At 36.8% G+C, this 20794-nt stretch overlaps 1 protein-coding gene across 1 annotated transcript; it reads left to right on the top strand.

Annotated features, from left to right (window-relative positions):
- The first annotated feature begins 1135 nt into the window (after positions 1-1135).
- Positions 1136-13836, top strand: cpxm1a (carboxypeptidase X (M14 family), member 1a). The gene is made up of 13 exons (XM_081351234.1): positions 1136-1499; positions 2877-2986; positions 3074-3213; positions 3755-3839; positions 4048-4198; positions 5325-5413; positions 5491-5614; positions 6146-6342; positions 7231-7410; positions 9887-10181; positions 10606-10745; positions 10849-10951; positions 13186-13836. Exons 1-13 carry the CDS (start codon positions 1247-1249, stop codon positions 13494-13496), a joined length of 2178 nt encoding a protein of 725 aa, XP_081207360.1. The 5' UTR covers positions 1136-1246; the 3' UTR covers positions 13497-13836.
- Positions 13837-20794: the final 6958 nt, after the last annotated feature.

Genomic DNA, 20794 nt, shown 5'->3' with positions numbered 1-20794 from the left:
AAAAATATATGAAAAAAAAGAGTTAAATTCTTTGAATGCTCCAAAATATCACTGGAAATTGTAGAATATAGGCTAGCCTTTATTTAGCCTATTAGGCTATTTCTTTTTCTTCTTTTTTTTTTTTTGCAGCAAATTTTTCTGGTAATATAGCCTACACTTTCCAGAAAAGTGATGGTTATGCAAAAACCACTGAGTAACTGCAAAACCAGCTGTTCCCAGAAAGTGTTACTGTTAAACATGCCTAAACAAGAGATGTGAATATAGCAGATGTCATGTGACATAGCTTCATGGAGTCATTTAACACCTCACTAGTAGCATAAACATACATACAAACATGAGTCTTCTGTGTCAACACTGTAAAGCCTGACATAGGCCTATAAATAATAGTCAGGAAAAAAGTTTAAATGGAACTTGAATCTTTAGACAAATATTATAAAAGCCAATGTCTTTTATGTTTATGTTTATAAGGGTTTTATGGTCCATATGTTACAGTGAGGAAATGGACCTCACACTGGAGGACGAAAAACACCTATACATTTTATTCAGAGGTGCAAACTGAGCAAAATTTAGTGCAGATGTTGTTATTTAATTGGCATTTTAAAAATAAAGATGAAATTCTGATAGCTTGTAATGTAAATCAGTGAAAATTGTATAACAGTTTAGCAGGCTACTTGCATAAAATGCATGTAAATATAAGTTTTACCACTATATCTTTTAATAATCATCATAAGTAAATTATATTTCAATGCTTAGTTTTATGATCAAAGCTGGCTACTTTAAATTGTGGTGGAAAAACATACAATGCGATGCAAAATGATGATTGAGATTAACATCCCTCAAAAGCCTGTGTATTACATTTGACATACATTTTAACATGATTTAAAAATAAAATAAAATAGCTATTACAATAAAAAAAATCTTGCGTTATTCGTTATTTTTAGCCTAATTAGTAGGCTAGGCTACTAAAAAAAGTCTATGTCGACCAGAAGACATGTAGAAGATTGTGTGCAACAAAGTTTTGATCATGTTGATAATTTAGAGAGGTCTTCGAAATCCATGTATCAAATATGACAGGCTTTATAGGGTTAAAACTTTTCTTGACAACACAATCAAGAATCAAGTCCGCGCGGCGTCTATTCTACAATATACGGTATTGTGGCAGTCTGGTATTATGTTACGAAGCGTCCAATTTCTGACTTTTAAATTCTGCTTGGAGCCTTGGACACAAATATATTGAAGAAGGAATATGCTTATGCAAAGCGTACACATTTGTGCTGCAATAATACTTTGCATTACACACCACTGTCTTTCATCTGAAAATCAGACTGACAGTGATCATGTTAAATCTGAATCGAACGATTTAAAGTCAATATTTAATCTGGATGGAAATGTTACTAAAAGTTTGGACAAAGCAAACCCTGCTGAAGACCACACAAAAGCGCAGAGGAATACCAGTGATGGAGAACAGATGAACAAAGAAACCTATGGAGTAAAACCAGGCGAGTTCATTATCAATCGGAGAGTTGAGGGAAGTAAATTCAAACCATTTTTTTTAAAAAATGTCCTTTTATACGGCGTTATAACACTTCCCCCCTAAATTAACTATTAGGCCTATATTTTTTATGTTAAAGTGATATTTTAAATTAAAATTGACACTTAAACATTTACTCACCCAAATTTCGTGCACTTTTCTTCTTCTTCTGTGGAACATAGAAATGTGTCATTTTTGTTTTATTTGATAATGCATTGGAAGTCAATGGTAGTATTCAAAACCATTGGTTACCAACATTCTTCAAAATATCTTCTTTAATGTTTGCTATGTTCCACAGACAGCAGAAAGAAAGTCACACAAGTTTGGAGTGGTATGACAGAAATTTCATTTTTGGGTCAATTAAATTAAGCCTTTAAGGTGTGTCAACTGTGCCTCTGTTCCAAATAACAGTCTTCCCTATAATGAACAGTGACTAGTGAAACTGCAAATTATAGGGTGAATTCAGATTGATTTTGGGACGCTTTTTCCAACTTATCTCAATGACAAAAAGTGTCCCAATCACCCTGTGTTCACACTTACTTGTATCCTATTGCAGAACTTTATAACTTCCATGCACATTTTGATCGTGGAAAACTACCATGCATGTGTAAAATAAAAATCACAGGTAAGGAGTGATGCACATGCAAGTTATTTAAGGTGTTTCAACTGTCCCTCTGTTCCAACTGCATTGTCTACCCTTCAACATATTCGTTTATTCAGCACATATTCGTATTATTAGTATCTATTCAGCACATACGTATTCCTTTATTGAGAGTCACTATGCACAGTGCTTAATGGTTTGCATTGTGTTAAAAAAAATTACATTTGTTATCTGTTCTCATCAGGCTATATATTTAAGACGAAATTAGTTCAAGAACTAGTGGGAATACAGGAATGCTTAAGCAACAAACATAATGTTGATTCACTAGGCGTTGTTTTAAGCAACAATAGTGAATCAGTGTGATATTTGTTTGCTCAGCATTCCTGTATTCCCACCAGTTCTTGAAGTCATTTCAAAAGTGCACCAAATGAAACCCCTTGGAGAAGAGAGAGAAATTGTTGCATAGCCTACACTCTTAAAAATAAAAGGTTCTTTATTGTTATTGATGATTCCATGAAGAACATCCACTGCACAAAAGGTTCTTTATAGTGGAATAAGGTTCTTTAGATTAATAAAATGTTCTTCACTTTTTAAAAGTGAAGTTACTGCCATGTGATTCATTACAGCACATTTACTGTTATCTTTTATTCAAACATTCTTAGGCTCGTCTCTGGCTTAATAAGAAACTATGAACAGTTTCTGAATTTCGTCAGCTTTGAATTTGTTTGACTAAATCTCAATCAGGTTGTCCACCACTGGGTTTGGAGTCTCTGAAAGTCTCGGATGATCAGCTGCAGTCTTCCTCAGATTTGAGTTTCGGGCTCGGTCCTCACAGAGGACGCCTTAATATACAGGTCAGCCCACTGTGCGTGCTTGTTTAAGAAGATTTTGAAGGTAGATTCGAGGGAGCATGTTATGAATTTGCATACGTGTGTTTGCAGTCCGGTCTGGAGGATGATGATGAGTATGACGGAGCGTGGTGTGCTGGGGTGAAGGATCAGGAACAGTGGTTGCAGTTGGATGCTCTCAGACCGACACTCTTTACTGGCGTCATCCTCCAGGGCCGAAACTCTATCTGGAGGTCATTGTGTGTCTTTGATCATTAGTGTCATCAACGTTGTCATCGTTCATATTACACACATTTTTTTATTAGTTCTTGCAAAATAGTGGCACTCTGTTGAAATTACTATAATTATTACTTGAGCCAAGTCTTAAACTAAAATGCATAATTGAGCTGTTTTAACTGAAAGCAACTTGCCAATGTTTTGACTCAAGATGCACACCAGTAATGTTTTTTTTTCTAAGGCACGTTTAAAGCTTAATTGTCCTAATTAAACTAATGTGTAAATGTGTAATTACAAATATGCTTGTCAGTACATATGGCAGTACACATCTATAAGGACAATAGAAGTAATTACGAAATTAAATAAAGATGTACTTAAGTCCTGCATTGCATTCAGTTCACACTTTAGTTTATTATTTTAAAGTATATTATTTCCACACTAAGTACTCTTTTCAAAAGTATGCTAAAGTGTACTTCTTTTTCACAAGAGTCAGCTTTTACAAACCTTTTATTTTCATTATATATGTCTTACCAAAAATCTTTATTTGTGTGTGTGTAGCTTGAACTGGGTCCGCACATATAAGGTGCAATTCAGTAATGACTCATCGGTATGGCAGCCCTGCATGAATGGATCAGAGGAGGCCGTAAGTTTATGAGTTTTATAAGTCCTGCTAACCTACATTTGTTAAATCTGCATCATTAAGCTTCCCTGTAAGATAGGGCTAAGAAGTCGAGGCGCATATAAATATTTAAAGCCTTCAGTCTGTAAAGTGAATTTTCCGCATGTGCCATGTTTTTTCTTTTCTGTATGTGTGCTATATTGTCTCTCCTCATCTCAGAATCTCTGTGCAGGTGTTTGTCGGGAATGAAGATTTGGAGACGCCGGTTTTGGCTCTGTTTCCTGAGCCTTCAGTGGCCCAGTACATTCGCATTAACCCACAAACCTGGTTTAGCAATGGCACCATTTGTCTGCGGGCTGAAGTGCTGGGTTGCCCAATGCCAGGTTCTACATTACACTACTGTACTTTGAAATATTTGGGTCAAGACCGTGGCATGTAAAAACTAGGTTTTGCCAATATATATATATATATATACAGTATATATATGAAGAGTTCAGATGCAAAAGCCTCTATGTGCCATCTGAAATTTTCTTTTAGAATGATCATTTTTATGAAGCTCGTATATTTAAGTTCAGCAATTTCACTTAAATGGCAATGAAAATTACCTATGAGTTGACATTTAAGTGAAATTACTGAACTTAAATATACGAGCTTGATAAAAATGATCATTCTAGAAGAAAATTTCAGATGGCACTTAGAGGCTTTTGCATCTGAACTCTTCATATGTATGTATATATATATATATATATATATATATATATATATATATATATATATATATATATATATATATATATATATATATACATATATATATATATATACATATATACATATACATATACATATATACATATATATAAAGGTATTTCCTTGCATTCACTCCAATTTATACGTTCGGAGGGGTGGTAAGACATTTTAATGATTTTGAAAGAAGTCTCATGCTGCAAAATACAGTAAAAACAGTAATATTGTAGAATTATTACAATTTAAAATGACTTTTATCCATTTTAATGTATTTTAATTTTAATTTATTCCTGATGGCAATTCTGAATTTTCAGCATTATAACTCCAGTCTTCAGTGTCACATGATGCTTCAGAAATCATTCTAATATGCTGATTTGGTGCTGAAGAAACTTTTTATTATTATTATTATAATTATTATCAATGTTGAAAACAGTTATGCTGCTTCATATTTTTGTGGAAACAGCATTTATTTAAAATATAAATCTCCTTATATTTATAAATGTCCTTACTGTCCTTGCTGAATAAGTAGGATTTTTTTACTGACCCTAAACCTTTAAACGGTAGTGTATTTCTTTCATTTTTTTATTTACAATGCTTTACAGTTATTGTCAGGCAAAAACCTCCACAAGTCAGTCAACCGCCACTGTAGGTCTTGCAACACAGAGACAGAGCATTATTGGTAGATTGTATATTGTAGTATTAAATAATTGAATAGTCATTCAGTTAAAAGTGAAGTTTGACTAAACTTGTCTGTATGTGTAGATTTTGACAGCCCACAATTTTCTGAAACTGAGAGCAGATCCACAGATGACCTTGACTTCAGACACCATAATTACAACGAGATGAGGAAGGTTAGAGTGATCTTAGACCTTCTTAGTCTTCCTGCTTATTCATGTAACTGAACTGACACAAGTCACTCTCCTTCTAGTTAATGAAGTCTGTGAATGACGAGTGTCCAAATATCACACGGATCTACACTATTGGGAGGAGCTATACCGGACTGAAGCTTTATGTTATGGAAATATCCGATAACCCAGGAAAACATGACCTTGGTAAGTGTTCACTTTAAGACCCTGGGGCTTGTTATTCAGATCCCTGAACCTAATAGTCCACACACATATATTCTGGTTAAATAACCAATTGTGTTTTTGCAGAGAATTTTATTGTGCATGCCCTTTTAATATTTTCCCTTTGACACAGATAGAAGAAGATGTTTTCTTTGCTTTTAGGCTTTATTTTGTACATTCATCATACTTTTATGTAACACATTGGTGTCACACATCTGCTTTTCATCATTCATTTGGCCAGAATAAACATTCCATAATTCAGATCGTCAGCAATTTGATTTGTTTAATATCTCTATAAGGTATAATTTTTTTCATGATACAAATCTGAAGGGATAAAGAGTCTTATTCTTCTTTTTTTATATTTTTTTATTTATATCTTATTTTTTCTTGTACGCTGTTTCACTCTGAAATACATCACATAATGGATGTAAAATGGTGTAAATGTGTGATTTTAAATTAATTCCTGTTCCAAATTGCACACTTTTCACTGTTTATGATTTCACTGTTTGCTTATAGGTGAGCCAGAGTTTCGCTATGTTGCCGGGATGCATGGGAATGAAGTTTTGGGCCGGGAGCTCTTGCTAAATCTAATGCAGTACATCTGCCGTGAATACAACCGAGGCAATCAGCGTGTCATACAACTGGTAAAGGACACACGCATCCATCTGTTGCCATCTATGAACCCAGACGGATATGAAACAGCCTATGAGAAGGTAAGCCAAAACTGAAAAATTGATGTGAGAAGAACATTACACTCCTAAAAATAAAGGTTCCACGAAGAACCTTTAAAGGAGAACTCCGGTCAATTTTAACATTGAGCTAATTTTTTTGTACATTTGGAGTGCTGTCAATACAGAGAACAACGCCAAAAATCGGTGTTGCCTACACCGTGTTATTCTATTTTTAAAATTTGCACCCTGTTGACTTCAATGGGGCAAGTACTAAACCTGCTTTTAGCCTCTTAACATCCTTGATGTGTCATTACAAGTGCACAGGTCATGTGAGTGATTCCTTCTGAGTGAACACGAGTGAATCTGACTGCAGTAGATGTGAAAGATATTAATTCCTGTTTTCGGTCGAAGTCCATTGTAATCGATTGTCGAGTTCACATGCATAGGTTTAGTTACCTATGATCACACGCGTGAATTCGGCAATCGACTACTTTGGACTTCACCCGAAAACAGGATGTAAACACAGGTATTTGCGCTGGCTTAACTTAACATCATTTTTATACATTTCTTTCACATCTACTGCAGTCAGATTCACTCGTGTTCACTCTGAAGGAATCACTCACATGACCTGTGCACTTGTAATGACACATCAAGGATGTTAAGAGGCTAAAAGCAGGTTTAGTACTTGCCCCATTGAAGTCAACAGGGTGCAAATTTTAAAAATAGAATAACTCGGTGTAGGCAACACCGATTTTTGTCGTTGTTCTCTGTATTGACAGCACTCCAAATGTACAAAAAAATTAGCTCAATGTTAAAATTGACCGGAGTTCTCCTTTAACATCCATGGAAACTTTCCATTGCACAAAAGATCATTTATAGTAGAAAAAGCTTCTTTAGATTGTTAAATCGTGCATGTGTTTGTTTCTACAGGGCTCAGAACTCTCTGGCTGGGCTCTTGGACGCTACAGCTTTGAGGGCATTGACATGAACCATAACTTCCCTGACCTCAACAACATCATGTGGGACGCTCAGGAGTTGGCCACGGACAAGAGGAGAGTGAGCAACCACTACATTCCCATGCCAGAGTACTACACCTCAACCGAAGCATTAGTACGTAAGCATTATCATGCTCTTTTGGTATGTGTAGCCTACTTATAATAAACTTTGGGTGCTGTTGTCTCCAGGGGTGCGTCATTAGTCAATACATAGACATTTCCGTTTGTGCTCATGAATTAATAATGACATAACTTTAGAAACATTACTTTCTTGTTTTTCTAGCTGAAATGGCCTTGATAATGTCACTAAAATGAGGCCAGTTTTGAGAATAATTTGAAAATTTGAGTGTTGAAATATCCTGTTTACACAGCAGCTAAACACTGTCTGTATAGAATAATGACACTATTATCTTGCTACAGCTGCTTTACAGCAGAATTTGAACTTGTCTCATATTTGATCAAGTTTGCATCATTAATAACTTTCCTGTTTATTATTGTGAAGCTGCTTTGAACCTATTTCTATTGTATAAAGCACATGATTATAAAAACATATAAAAAATATATAAAAACATGATTGTATGAACATGCAACGGGAGCGGTCAACTGTAACCGCAGTGAGAGTGACTAAAGTCATATCAAAGATGGCGACGTAAATAAAACTGTCTTATCACATTTGAAACGACAAATGTAGAGATGCATGTTCATCCATTAACCGACAGCAGCTTTAATACCGGAGTGAAAGCAGAGCATTTGAGTCAAAACTTGAACCTTCAGATGACGCAAGTTATATCCACATTTTTGTGGACGTGCATTCAGCAAAGAGTGTCTCTCTCACACTGTGTAACGTTACAGAAAACTAGTTGTCCTGTTCGGTTCTGTTCACACCGAAAATGAGGCTATGAGTCTCAAAGTTTACGGGTGTAAGTTTGGTTATAGAATGCAGTTGTCACTACTCTGAACCTCCATATATAAAAATGTTTTTTTAAGTTGGCCCCTCCCCAGCCCCTGGTTTTCACAAATAGTCTTTTTTTTTGTGGTAATTTTTAGATAAGCAAAGTAATCCATCTTGTTTGCCTAAGAAAAAAGCAGAGTCTTAAGCTCTTTCAGACGTTGCTCTCAGTGTATCCTCATAATGTTTGCTTTATTTGGAGGCACAGAAAATCTCAGATTTAAGTGTCACAATTATTAAAGTCCATCTTTTTACCTTATTGTGATTTATATCCAAGTAAAACTTCTCGAACAAGCTCAAATGTAGGGCAGGACTTGATTTTGTCCATGGGGAATTGATTGGATGGTTAGATGGTTGTGCTTTGCTATTGCTGTGATGTCATGTGAGTGACAGGTTGTCCCGCCTCTTTGCGCCAGTAAACACGTCATCAGAGAAGAGAAGAGATGTCACTGTAAGAGGGAGGGGAACACTTTGGTTAAAGATTATGAGAGCACATGAAAAAAAAAAAAAAAAAAAAAAAAGATTTGCACGGATAAATCATAAATACCTCAATATTCCATAAATAAATCTTAAAAAATCCATTTAGATTTGATGGTGACTTTAAATCTTTCAATAGACAATAATAGTCTTTGCCTTGTAGAGCAGGACACATTGTGCACAGGGGAATCAGGGTCAAGCAGATCTGTGAAGAATGTGAGCACTTCCTCTTAGCTGAAGCTCCCTGTGCTGGGCCTCTGATAGGAAAACACACCGCAATACACAGATTAGAAATGAAATTCACTCTTCATCATGAAAGATCTTTGAGGGAGACTCAAAAGTGAAGAAACGTAATAAAAGAACACAAAATGATCATCTTTTCTGTGGATTATGAGATTATTATTACAGGCAAAGATTTTTTTGTGCCTGAGGGGGAGGGGCAATGGGGGCAGGAACTAGACCCAGACCCTCTAATTACAGTCTAAAAGCACATTCTGAGATAGCAGTTGTGTCCATAAAGTTGTTGTATAGTAGGCTACACATTATATATTAAATAAATATTTTTTCATATACACTACCAGATGTTAGGAATAATTAAGTAAAAAATGTTTCTTAAATACTGTAAAAACAGTAATATTTTTACAATTTTGAAAAAGAACTAGTTTCTGTTTTAATATATTTTTAAAATGGCATTTATTATTATTATTATAAATGTTGAAAACCGTTTTTGCTGCTTAATATTTTTTGTGGAAACCTTAATAAAAAAAAAAATAATTAAGGATGCTTTGATGAATAGAACGTTTTTGTGACAGAAATCTTTTGTAACATTATAAATGTCTATACTGTCACTTTTGATTAATTTAATGCACAATAAAAAAAATTATTTAATTAATAATGTGTTAATTTGCAAAACAAAATCTTACTTATTTCAAACTTTTTAATGGTAGGCTAGTGTATCACGTTGTCCTCAAAAATATGAAGCTGCGTGTTTTCAGCTGTTTTCAACATTGACAATATTAGAATGATTTCAAAATATGTGACCCGTACTGGCAAAATGCACACGGGATAATTCCGAGCTACAGGGACATGAAAAATGTATGTATACACAAATGTAAAAATGAATAATTATTGTATATTTTATACTATTCGTGCATTCATGTTTAAGGTTGCCCCGGAGACTCGTGCTGTAATCAGCTGGATGCAAGATATTCCTTTTGTACTGAGTGCTAATCTGCACGGGGGGGAGCTGGTGGTCACTTACCCTTTCGACTGCACACGTGACTGGATCCCTCGCCAGGACACTCCCACCGCAGACGACGATTTCTTCCGTTGGTTGGCTACCGTCTATGCCTCGACCAATCTAGTGATGGCAAACCCAGATCGGAGGATCTGCCACTCAGAAGACTTCCTACAGCACAACAACATCATCAATGGAGCTGACTGGCACACTGTTCCAGGGAGTGAGTAAATATTCAATATTCATTTGCAACAGGGTGCTTTCTAAAAGTGCATTTTAAGAGATGACACATGTGTATTCAAATAGAGGTCCACAGAATATATTTAGGAGCATGTAGACTGAAGATATTCAGATATTAGTTGTGTTCCATATGGAGGACTAAAAATGCAATTGAAAAATAAAATGAAGAAATTGTTTATTAATGTAATAATTATGAATTAAAATGTTAAATGAAACAGTAAACAATGAAATAATTACTAATTTTATAATCTAACAATTTAATTGCACAATTTAATTATTAATACTGATAATTCTTCATTTTGTTTTTTAAGTGTCAATCCTGGTTTCATGCTCATTACATAAAAGGCTTTATGTACTGATGATATTCTATATGATATTCTTTTTCTTATTTTATTTTTGCTTTATAGGCATGAATGACTTTAGTTATCTCCACACGAATTGTTTCGAAATAACTGTAGAACTGTCCTGTGATAAATTCCCACATGCCAGTGAGCTTCCTATCGAGTGGGAGAACAACAAAGAGTCCCTCCTGCTGTACATGGAGCAGGTCAGTTCATTTTCCCTCTGTCCTGTACGGAAACATGATCCCAATGGATCCTACTAGGATCCTGACCTTTTCCATTTTCATCTGCTCTCTCGCTCCACTGCAGGTGCACAGAGGTATAAAGGGCGTCATCAGGGATAAGGACACTAAAGCTGGCATTGCAAATGCTATCATTAAGGTGGACGGCCTGGACCATGACATAAGATCTGGTATACCTCTAAAATCACTTTGCCAAATAAACTGCATTAAAGAGGACATATTGTGCTTTTTCTTTTACATTTTCAACTTTCTTTAGTGTGTAATGTTTCTGTTTGAGCATGAAAAAGGTCTGTGAAGTTCCCTCCAAAGGGAAGGGAGTTATTCTCTATATCAGTAAGCACTATTTTTGAAACGCCTCGTTTGTAGTCTTGAGTTTTCGTCCTCATTTAAATAATTCCCATCCAAGTTGAAATATGCAGTTATGGCAAGGAATGTGACATTTCAGAAACATGCTCGAGGCAGCTGACCAATCACAACACACTTGTCAAGCCAACCAATCACTGATTTTAGTAGACCCCAAAAACAAATCTTTGTAAAAGGGCTTAACCCTTAATCGCTGTTAAAAAAGGACAACATTTAAGCTGTTTGGGGTCATTTTGACCCCAAACTTTTAAAGAGCAATTGCATAAGGAAATATACATTTTTTATATGGAAAACTATATATCATTTTTTTTATTTACTTCTCAACTATACATTTATGCTGTGTTTTTGTGGAAATTTTGAAGTTTTTTACCTATTTACTGCACAATTACATAACTAGGCCATAAATTGGCTCATGAAAAATGATTTTTTAAAGAAAAAATCACTTAAATGATGATCTTAATTAAATCTAAATAGTTTTTGGACATTGCTCTATGTGTTAGAGATAGAATACTGACATCTGCTAGTTTGTGGAAAAACTTTAGAAATTATAATTAAAGAAAGAAAGTGCAATGACCACATATATCCAATAGAGGGCCATAGAGACTCATTCATTTTCACTTTATTGTTTGTGATGCTTCAACTTCTCCTCACAACTTTGATATATATATTTTGTGAATATTTATTTAAACATTTTGAAATACATAAAAAAATCTGTATTTTTGTCAGAGTTAGAATTTGTTGTTGTTTTCTGATATATTTTGAATTATCTGCTTTTGCAAATTATTATACATACATTTGCAGAACCATTACAAGTCACCACTATGACATGACTGTGGTGTGTGTGTGTGTGTGTGTGTGTGTGTGTGTGTGTGTGTGTGTGTGTGTGTGTGTGTGTGTGTGTGTGAACAAGCTTGTTCCATGTTGCATATGTGACATTTTTCAGATTTATGCCAGTTTAGTTGATTTTATTTGCCAATTTCTATAAAAATGCTCTCTGTTGCAGTGACATAGATGTGTGTGTTTGTGTGTGTGTGTGTGTATGAGATAGAAAGTTCGTTCCACTTTGGGTTTATGCTCTAGGACCAGACCTTGATTTAAATGTAATTTTTTTTTAGATTTATGCCAGTTTTGTTTATTTTATTTGCCAATTTCTATAAAAATGCTCTCTGTTGCAGGGACATACACGTGTGTGTTTGTGTGTGTGTGTGTGTGTGTGTATGAGATAGAAAGTTTGTTCCACTTTGGGTTTATGCTCTAGGACCAGACCTTGATTTAAATGTAATTTTTTTTTTAGATTTATGCCAGTTTTATTTATTTTATTTGCCAATTTCTATAAAAATGCTCTCTGTTGCAGTGACATACATGTGTGTTTGTGTGTGTTTGTGTGTGTTTGTGTGTGTGTGTGTATGAGATAGAAAGTTCGTTCCACTTTGGGTTTATGCGCTAGGACCAGACCTTGATTTAAATGTAAATTTTTTTAGATTTATGCCAGTTTTGTTTATTTTATTTACCAATTTCTGTAAAAATGCTCTCTGTTGCAAACACATACATTTGTGTGTTTGTTTATGTGTTTGTGTGTGTCTGTGTGTGTGTGTGTATGAGATAGAAAGTTCGTTCTACTTTTTATTTATGCTCTAGGACCAGACCTTGGTTTATATGTATAAATTTTCAGATTTATAATGGATTTAATTTTATTTTTTTGACAAACAAAATAAAAAAAAGTCATTTTTTTCATTTTCCCATTCATTTTCAATGTGGGGTCATTTTGACCCCAAACAGCTTAAACGGTAAATTTTTTTTTACACACCTTTAGAACAACCAAATCAAGCCCAGTTTTTTTGTGCATGTTTAGATAGGTTATTTAGGAAAAGTCCCAGAGTTTCATGCCTCTGATATGAAGGTAACATTTTTAAAAAATGAAAGAAAAGTCCAGTGGGGTCATAATGACCCCAAACAGCGATTAAGGGTTAATAGGTCCTCTTTGAAGCAATTACATTTAGTCAATACAGGATATAATAATGTTTGATTGACATGTTTGTAGCTCTAGATGGTGATTACTGGCGCCTGCTAAACCCAGGTGAGTACAAGATAATAGTATGGGCTGAAGGCTACTTCCCTCGCATCCGCCACTGCTCTGTAGGGTCAGAGCCCCACGCAACCATCTGTGACTTCACCCTCACCAAGACGTCACAGGATCGCCTAAAACACATCCTGGCAAGAGGTGGGAAAATTCCCCGGGATGATCAGGTACGGATCCGAGCCATGCGAATGCGCAAACTCCGCATCAGCACCAAGATTCTTAATCGCCGTCGAGAACAACAGCAACGCCTTAACAAAGTTAAACGGAAGTGAGGAGCTCATTTTTGAAACAATAAGCCGGTCTGTCACAGGTTGAGGGACATTGCGATTTAAGAGACAGATTTTGAGATTGTCTGATTTGAATGTTTTTTTTAACCACTTAGATTTTTAAGAATGCCTCATGTGAGCAAGACTCTGAGATTGTAGCTGGTTTTCTACTCTCAGAATATGATGTTGATGATGATATTATAATAAAGCTAATAAAAGATTTTACAGGATCCACCTCTTATTTTCGTCAGCTGTTTTAATTCAGTGATGTATTGAAGCTTGTTTCCGCCACTGAATAAAAGGTAATTGTGCCTTTTTATCTCACAATTGACATTTCTAAACTCCTTATATCCTGCAATTCTGACTTTTTTCTCATAATTTCTAGCCTTTATTAATTTGGACAAAAATCATCCCTGCACAATGTCCATTGCATTGTGATGGTGGGAGTGGTCCTATGTGTGTATATACAATGCAGTTTTCTCTAAGCGGTTCTCAGAATTGCGTCCTTGGGACGAGGGCACGTTAATTTATATATATAAATGATGTGCATAAATAAATCATTTATAATAAATTATTAATATAATTATATAATACATTTCTTTATTGCAATATTCAATAAAAACAAGAATTGTCCAATTGTCCATTTCATGGTGACTTTAATATTTTGTTCAAGCAACACATTTATACTATGATTATCTTCACATTATGCATATTTATAATTAAACAAAATATGATATAAATCAAATAAAACCAAATCGGGAAATACATGCATACTCTGTTTATCTTCAATGTATATTTATAATACAGAGAATATAGTTTATTTATACATGAAAATGAGCTATTTTGGCTTTAAATGTAAACACCATTGTTAATTCATGTGTATTGTCCTAATAAATAAATAGTTTCATTTTTTTATTCAGTTCATTTTACAAAGTACAAATGTTGGTGGTGCTTCGTTCCCTTGTTCATTCGCTGGTATCCTTAGACATGCTCCGCTTTTTACATGGACTTCGCTGACTTGCACCTACATTTTCCTTTTGAGGAAATAGACAAAAACAGGTTTAATAAGCTGGAAAGAGGTAAAAAAAGACATATCACTTTACTTGTTTTACCATGAGGGGTCTATGAATTTTAAAGAAATATACAAAGTATTCTAAATTGAGGATAACAAACAAAGTAGCTTAGTTGAAGACCGTGTTTGTTTGTTTTTAATAAATCTGAAAATAATTTATCATAATAAGAGATCATTTTCGACAATTACCCTGAATATCTGGGGGGAAATGTGGGTCCCTCTCAATGTCTATGGTGGTTGCAGCCTTAGCTGAAGTTTTTCCCTTGGAGGTCAGGAAACCAAGTCTTGAGTTTTCTCTTAAAGTCAGCCTTCTCTTCTTCACTTGGTTTAGAGTCAGATACTGGAGGAATAAAAAAATCATTAAGACACAATTGATGGAAATAATCAATATTAAGACAGAACAAATTTTTACGTTCAAGAATTTATTTCTGGGGAAAAAAAACAAATTAACGAGTATCCTAAATGTTTAAGAGAAATCGTCTCAGTTGTGTATGTAACCCTCGTTCCCTGAGTAGGGAATGGAGACGTTACGTTGTGACGACGAATGGGGTTTCGCTTAGAAAGCCTCTCACCTTCGAGTATTATAAAACGAGCCAATGGCAAGGAAATGCGTGCAAGCAAGCAAGCTGAGGATTCTGTGCCGACGGCTGGGTGGAGGCAGCAGCGGGCCGTCGGGGCAGAATGTGCCGAAGTGCACGGGCGAGACATCTTTAAAAAGACGTGCCATGCGCAAGCTCTTTTGTGAAAGGAAAAACTCAGCAGAGTGTTTAAGCGACCAGGGAGAAACACACACTGACAGATCACTGCACAGATCAGCAGGCAATGTGCACTCGCTGGAAATCGCCGTCACACCAACACCTGGAGAGAAGCTCGTCTCGAAGTGTGAAGAGAATGAAGATCTCAGAATGGCTTGTGGAGTGAAGAATTATCTTGGCTCTGAAGTGAAAACATATTTGCCAGCGTACTTCCTTGTATAGACTAAGGTCTTGCTTATTGGCACCCCTCATCAGCTCCATAAAGCTGGCTCACTAATCTTAAACATAGATGGCTCTGATTTGGAGGCACAGACTAAATTAAAAAACTTGGGAGTTATATTTGATAGTCTGTCCTTTGACTCTTATGTGCAGTACATTGTTAAGAAATGAGCATATTACACCGATTTTAAAGTCTTTGCTCTGGCTCCGGTCAGGTTCCGAGTCGATTCTAAAATCCTTATGCTCACATATAAGGCACTGCATGGTCTTGCACCTCACTATATGTCTGCGCTTTAACTTTATACACACCCAAGTGTCATTTATGCTCCTCACAAGTTGGTCTATTGGCAGTCCCACAGACTCGTTTGTGTACTGGACGGGACAGGGCTTTCTCATCCTACGCTCCTAGGCTTTGGAATGCACTCCCTCCAAATATCAGAGATGCACAGACTCTTAAGTCATTTCAAATCTCATTTAAAAACGCATTTTTTAGGTTAGCTTTTACTTGACATTTTATTTTATCTTTATTTTTTTTTTATTTTGTGTGTTGTATTTTAAATTTGTTTGTTCTATTATTTAAAGCGCCTTGAGAAGCTGCTTTAAAGGCGCTATATAAAAATAAAGTTATTATTATTATTATATATCCACGAGGTGGGGCGGAGTTACGCTATGCAAATTACGCACACCCATGGCATTTCCTTGCCATTGGCTCGTTTTGTAATCCTCGAAGGTGAGAGGCTTTCTAAGCGAAACCTCATTTGTCGTCACGACGTAACTCGGTGTGACCACGAAAGGAAAATTAGTGTCTATGGTAGTTGTGGCCCTGGCTGAAGTTTTTATCTCAGAGGTCAGGAAACCAAGTCTTGAGTTTTCTCTTAAAGTCAGCCTTCTCTTCTTCTCTTGGTTTAGATTCCTGGTGAAATGAAAAATAATAATTAAGATACAATAGGTGGAAATAATATATTAATCATCTAAAAGAAAACAGTATCTTTTGTTGTTGTGGTGCTGGCTGAATTTCTTACCTTCAATGCCAGGTAACCAGATCTGGAGCTTCCTTCTGAACTCAGCCTTCTCTTCTTCAGCACGTTTAGAGTCAGAAACTACAGAATTAAAAAAGAATCATTAAGTGACACAATTGGTGAAAATAATATACTAATAATAATCTAAGAGAAAACTATCTTTTGTTGTTTTGGACCTGGCTGATGTTTTTACCTTCAATGCTAAGAAACCAGGTCTGGAGCTTCCTTATTAACTCAGCCTTCTCTTCCTCAGCGTGTTTAGAGTCCGAAACTGCTGAATTAAATGTGCTTCCTGGGGAGGCAGTGGACATGGGTGCTTTCTCTTGGGATGAGTTGGGCACAGGTGCTTCCTTAGGGGACACAGCGGGCACTGATGCTTCCTCTGAGGATGAGGCAGGTACAGGTGTTTCCTCTGGAGATGTGCTGGGCACAGGTGCTCCTTTTGATGTCCTGGCAAATGTAGGTGGTCCCTTGGGGGCCCTCAAGGGCAAAGGAGTCAAGATGACATCCCTTTTCAGATGCACATCCCTTTTCAGATGCAATCTCATATTCTCAGGGATCGTCACTTTTCTCCTGAATGAAGGCCTGGCAGGTACAGGGGCTTCCTGTGGAAAGGCAGCGGGCACTGGTGCTTCCTCAGGGGATGCTGCATGCATGAGTGCTTCCTCTTGGGACGAGGCGCATACAGGTGCTTTATTAGATGATGTGGTGGGCACTGGTGTTTCCTCTGGGGAGGCTGTGGGCACGAGTGCATCCTCTTGGCATGAGTTGGGCACAGGTGCTTCCTTAGGGGACACAGCGGGCACTGATGCTTCCTCTGAGGATGAGGCAGGTACAGGTGCTTCCTCTGGAGATGTGCTGGGCACTGGTGCTCCTTTCGATGTCCTGGCAAATGTAGGTGGTCCCTTGGGGGCCCTCAAGGGCAAAGGAGTCAAGATGACACCCCTTTTCAGATGCACATCCCTTTTCAGATGCAATCTCATATTCTCAGGGATCGTCACTTTTCTCCTGAATGAAGGCCTGGCAGGTACAGGGGCTTCCTGTGGAAAGGCAACGGGCACTGGTGCTTCCTCAGGGGATGCTGCATGCATGAGTGCTTCCTCTTGGGACGAGGCGCATACAGGTGCTTTATTAGATGATGTGGTGGGCACTGGTGTTTCCTCTGGGGAGGCTGTGGGCACGAGTGCATCCTCTTGGCATGAGTTGGGCACAGGTGCTTCCTTAGGGGACACAGCGGGCACTGATGCTTCCTCTGAGGATGAGGCAGGTACAGGTGCTTCCTCTGGAGATGTGCTGGGCACTGGTGCTCCTTTCGATGTCCTGGCAAATGTAGGTGGTCCCTTGGGGGGCCTCAAGGGCAAAGGAGTCAAGATGACATCCCTTTTCAGATGCAATCTCATATTCTCAGGGATCGTCACTTTTCTCCTGAATGAAGGCCTGGCAGGTACAGGTGCTTCCTGTGGAAAGGCAGCGGGCACTGGTACTTCCTCGGGGGATGCTGCATGCATGAGTGCTTCCTCTTGGGACGAGGCGCATACAGGTGCCTTCTCAGAGGATGTGGTGGGCACTGGTGTTTCCTCTGGGGAGGCTGTGGGCACGGATGCATCGTCTTGGGATGAGTTGGGCACAGGTGTTTCCTTAGGGGACACAGTGTGCACTGGTGCTTCCTCTGAGGATGAGGCAGGTACAGGTGCTTCCTCTGGGGACGTGGTGTGCACGTTATTTGGGATCCTCACTTTTCTCCAGAATGGGGACCTGGCAGGTACAGGTGCTCCCTGTGGGGACCCGTCTGGGACTCCTTGTGGGGCCTCCACTATTCCCACCTGGCCTGAAGTGAGCCCACACCCATTCTTGTCAATTGATGAGCATAAACGATCTTCTACCTCCATTATTGCCCACCACCTCCCTGCGAGGAGGGCTGTGACGAGCTCATGCTCATCTAAGGGGCTTAAGGGTTCGATTTCTCTTAAACAGGTGGGCATGGTGAACATGCTCTGTTTGATAGATAAGCATATTTGATGGCTGCAAGACATGTTGTTCAAAAAAAGTGTATAACCGAATGGCTGTTCGTTGTGCAACGGTGAACTATCTGTGAAAAACTGTGAGAGAAAGAGAGAGACTTTAATGATCAGTAAATATATACAAATTATAATTGTATAATTAATTAGGCTATAATTATCAACAAATATATATATATACACACATATAAATACACATATAAAATGTCTTAAATACAAATATTTAGACATTTTATATAGATATTTATAGCCTACTTAACCCTAAAGCAGGCAAGGTGACCTGGGAGTCTTGAGTTCGTAAGCTTTCGAATGGTATATAATTTGTCAACATTAGATCAGATAGGCCAGTACCAGTTAACAGATTAATGACTTGGTCCTTAAGTTACCCTTATCAGGCAACATGAACTGGGAGTCACAACTCCTAAAATCCAAAATATATCAAATATTTCACAGATTCTTTTGGATATTTTTACTTAAGTCCAGATGATACAAAAAATGACATGAACTTATTTTTTGCTTATCATTTTTTCACTCTTGTCTGTTTAAGGGTTAATTATACAATTATATAATTGCATCTGGCTTAATTATAATTATAACCAAATATTGATATGTAATTACATACATTTCAGCATATAAAAATTGATTAAAAGAAACATCCAGATGAAGAGTATAAGCTTAACTTACCTGCATTCACTCGACGACTCTCTACAAAATACGATTTTGTCTGCACTGTCTATATAGCTACCAAACCCTCTTTATGACGTCATAGTTATTTTGACATCATAATGGTCTAAAGACAGACTGATCTAAATAGAATGACTGGACAGCTCATGACGTCATAAACAGTGAAGCCACCGCGCCGCTCACGCGTTCTATTGAATCAATACCAGACTGTAAAAAAATATGGACGTAGTGTCCGTGACGTCACCCGTAGGTTTCTGAAGAGCATTTTTTAACTATATGGGGAGGCTGCAGACCTGGAGCCGGTAGATATACGCCCCAAGCAGTTTTACGCCCCTGCTGTTCCTGATGCGTCCAGTAGGGGGATATACAGCGAAATAACACCATTAAATCGAAGCTCAAAACTTACACATTAATAACCGTCCCGTTCATAGACTTTTGCCCAATTTTGTGATTTTTGTTCATTTAAATATAAACGTTACAGTGTAGATCTGCACTATGGATTAAAATATCTGTAGATATTCAGTTGGGCTTCACTTCAGCCTACAGAAGACTATTTGTTTTTGTGAATTAAAAAATAATACACAGTTGGATCAGATGACAAGTAATGATATATGACCTACTATAGAATAGTTAATTGAATATTGAATATAGAATATTCACTGTATGTTTTTATATACAGGAGACTGAGTGATACAGAGTGAAATATGTTGTTGTGAATTTCTATAAAGTTACATTTAGATATTAACCATATTTAGCAAATTAGACATACAGCACCGTGTAATTAAATGGATCCTCGATTAAATATCTGCTGTACTATTCACTATTGGTCATCATACAGCTACAAAACAGTGTCCTACATATCATTTTATGAAGACAAACACAATTTAACCCTTTTCTAAAATTCCGAGGGTCATTAAGAAGAAAGAGACAATATTGTTGTTCACAAAAACATTATTTATCAACACCATTTATGAATAATGATGACTCCTGTAGATGCCTCCCCTATGGCTTGCCACTCTTCTTTAACTGTTTTTCTATCCTCCTGTCAAAGTGCTTCTGCTCACGGATAAAAATAAAATAGAAATAAACATTAAAAAAAATTGTAAAAAGGACATCCATGGTGAATTTGATCTTGTTAAATTGACAAGCAGCAGGACTCACTGTTACATTTTGTATAAAATTCCTGAATCCTTAATTTTTTATCACAGTTGCTTTGGTACATTTCTCAGATCACTACTGAAATTCTCATAACTACTTTTGAACATAATTGCCAATGATTATTGATTATGAATTGCCTTGCTGCTTCCTAATTTATCAATTCATTATTTCCTTCATTAGTGAAATTCTAAATACACCTCCGCAATTCATCAATTCAGGACACGTTTACAAAATAAAGTGTAATAGAAATGTATTGAAAACATGCTTAACAGTTTATGACAACTAGTCAACCATTTTGCATTTAATGACTTATGCAAGGAACTAATGCCTAGATGTTTTGAGGAGTTTGACAATTCAACAGAGAAATAGTATAATAGGC

This window comes from Scardinius erythrophthalmus, assembly GCF_964197995.2.
Source record: "Scardinius erythrophthalmus genome assembly, chromosome: 21".
Taxonomy (NCBI): domain Eukaryota; kingdom Metazoa; phylum Chordata; class Actinopteri; order Cypriniformes; family Leuciscidae; genus Scardinius; species Scardinius erythrophthalmus.
The sequence above is the reverse complement of the archived record's forward strand: the minus strand, read 5'-3'. Positions and strand labels throughout refer to the sequence as shown.